This window comes from Sinocyclocheilus anshuiensis, unplaced genomic scaffold (assembly GCF_001515605.1).
Source record: "Sinocyclocheilus anshuiensis isolate Anshui unplaced genomic scaffold, SAMN03320099.WGS_v1.1 scaffold637, whole genome shotgun sequence".
NCBI classification, from domain to species: domain Eukaryota; kingdom Metazoa; phylum Chordata; class Actinopteri; order Cypriniformes; family Cyprinidae; genus Sinocyclocheilus; species Sinocyclocheilus anshuiensis.
In genome coordinates, this window is record NW_015539816.1 from 1,120,443 (window position 1) to 1,122,914 (window position 2,472).

The 2,472-nt window shown below is 33.9% G+C and overlaps 1 protein-coding gene across 1 annotated transcript; it reads left to right on the top strand.

Annotated features, from left to right (window-relative positions):
- The first annotated feature begins 408 nt into the window (after positions 1-408).
- Positions 409-1,806, top strand: LOC107683979 (uncharacterized). The gene is made up of 3 exons (XM_016480084.1): positions 409-418; positions 989-1,271; positions 1,473-1,806. The coding sequence occupies exons 1-3, from the start codon at positions 409-411 to the stop codon at positions 1,804-1,806; spliced, it is 627 nt and encodes a 208-aa protein (XP_016335570.1).
- Positions 1,807-2,472: the final 666 nt, after the last annotated feature.

Genomic DNA, 2,472 nt, shown 5'->3' on the forward strand with positions numbered 1-2,472 from the left:
ATTTGGCTGTAGTACTCAATGGCTTTGTGTGTGTGTGTGTGTGTGTGTGTGTGAGTGAGTGAGTGAGTGAGTGAGTTTGACACATTGAGAATGTTGTATAGGCTCAAACCTTCATTTGATCTGCATTGTTGCATTTATTGATTTTTATTGGACAAATAAAAAAAAATGCTTTGAATTTTGGTATTTCCCATTCATTTCCTATGGGTGCCCATTTTTGGGCACAAAGGTCAAATTAAGGAGTTGTTGTTTTTTTTCAACCACTTAACATTGTTGAATTGAGTCCTCTTTTTTGTGTGTGTGTTCAGGTGGCAAACTTACGAAAAGTAGCCAAGTCTTGAACCGCTCAGATTAAGGAAACTATTTTTAAAAAATAAAACAAAATTATTTTGCCCAAATTTGTCCCGAAGGATGATTGAGGGTTAAGGGAACTCAATGTGAGATCAGTGAGCAATGAATATAGATCTGGTTTAAAACAGTAAAATAATAATAATAATAATAATGATAATAACAATTCATTGACGCTTGATGGCAGGAATGGATGATTAAAATTATGATTTTTCTACAAACTACATACTGTGTCTGTTCACATCTGCATAGTTTTGAATTATTAGACGATTTGAGAGACATTTAAATTTAAATGCATCATGATCTGAAGGGTATGGTGTTTTGTGATTAGTCAAAAGGGTGGCTCTGTGTTTGAAATAGGGAAGTAGTGCAAACTAATTAAAATAGTATTTGTGCATAATAATAACAATAATAATCATAGTAATAATAATAATAACCAGAATCTGATTAGATTTGAGTAACATTGTCACTGTTCATTAAACACTATTAATGTTTAAATGATGCTTGGACCCCTAAATACTTCTGATCACAATATATGTACAATTAAAAAAAAACCTGAATGGATCTTTTCAGTTTTTATTCTTCTTGGTTATTATATATTCCAGTAAAGCTCATTTGAATGCATAAACTTTTTTGTTTGCAGGCTGTATTGTTTCAGATGTGCAGCAGACAATAGTAATAACAGGATACACAGGTGGTTCAGTTGTGCTGCCCTGCTTCTGTGCTGACCCTCAGTCTACAGTCACAGCATTCACCTGGGAGTTTGAGCAGGGAATTCAATGGATCCAAGTATTTCAAGATGAGAAATACAGCGGCAGACGTGTGCTGTTTAATGAACATTCTCCAACAAATCTGTATCTTCTCATTTCTGACCTCAGAATGAATGACCAGGGCTACTATAGCTGTATAACCGAATCAAATAGCCAAATAAACATGTTGACTTAAAAGTTAAAGGTAAGGGGAAATTTGGAGCAGGTGACAGACATAATATATTTAAATGTCGCATCCACTTTTGATTTTCTCTTGTACTTACAACAATGCTTTTTTGATTGCAACTGTATTTATTAAATATTATCCTGACATTATTTTAGGACAGCATTTTTACTGCAGTTTAATCTGAAATATTTGAAAATAATTTGTATAATGTTTTCAGGGTGTGATTTGGTTGAGAACAGAAAGACATTTGCAGTGACTGGATATTCAGGAGAGGCTGTGGTTCTGCCCTGTTCCTGCACTGAACTACTGGCTAAACCTGAACAGATACAATGGATTTATTTGATAAAGAATAATTTTAGAGACATTTACCCAAAAGAACAGATTGAGAATAACAAGAACATAGTCAAACTGTTAAATCCAAACACTCCAGGAAATCTTTCTCTACACATATCAGCACTGGCCACAGAGGACCGTGGGCACTATCAGTGTGTCTCGTCTCAGCAGACTTACTGTACTTCATGTTGAAGGTAGTTTTCTTCCATTTCTGTTGTCAGATCACCGTTACTATTTATTTTGTTCTACAAAGAATCTAAATATTTAGAAGAATGATGTCAACTTGCAGACTTATAGATTTTTTGTGTTTTGTATTATCACTTACACTTATTGGCTTCTGAACAGAAAAACCTCATGTCAACACAATCACTTTAACGACACATCAAGCTTCACACCAAACACAAGACTCCACAGCTTCACAACTTAAACCGACTCAACAACATATATCTCAATGTAAGTCACAGGTGTTGCTTTTTATTATACAACAATGGTTTTAATGTGTTTTCTCATTGTCAAGTGTTTGTATTACATTTTTAAAAATGCATGCATGGAGCTTTTATGAGCTCATACTGAGAGATTTATGCATATTTGTACTACATTTGAGAAAAAAAAGAAGCATTTATCAAGCCATTTCTGTTTCTCCACAGATGTTTTCATTCTGAGAGTGTTTTTCTCAGTGCTTCTACTGGCATTTACAGGTGCATCTCAATAAATTAGAATGTCGTGGAAAAGTTCATTTATTTCAGTAATTCAACTCAAATTGTGAAACTCGTGTATTAAATAAATCCAATGCACACAGACTGAAGTAGTTTAAGTCTTTGGTTCTTTTAATTGTGATGGTTTTGGCTCACATTTAAC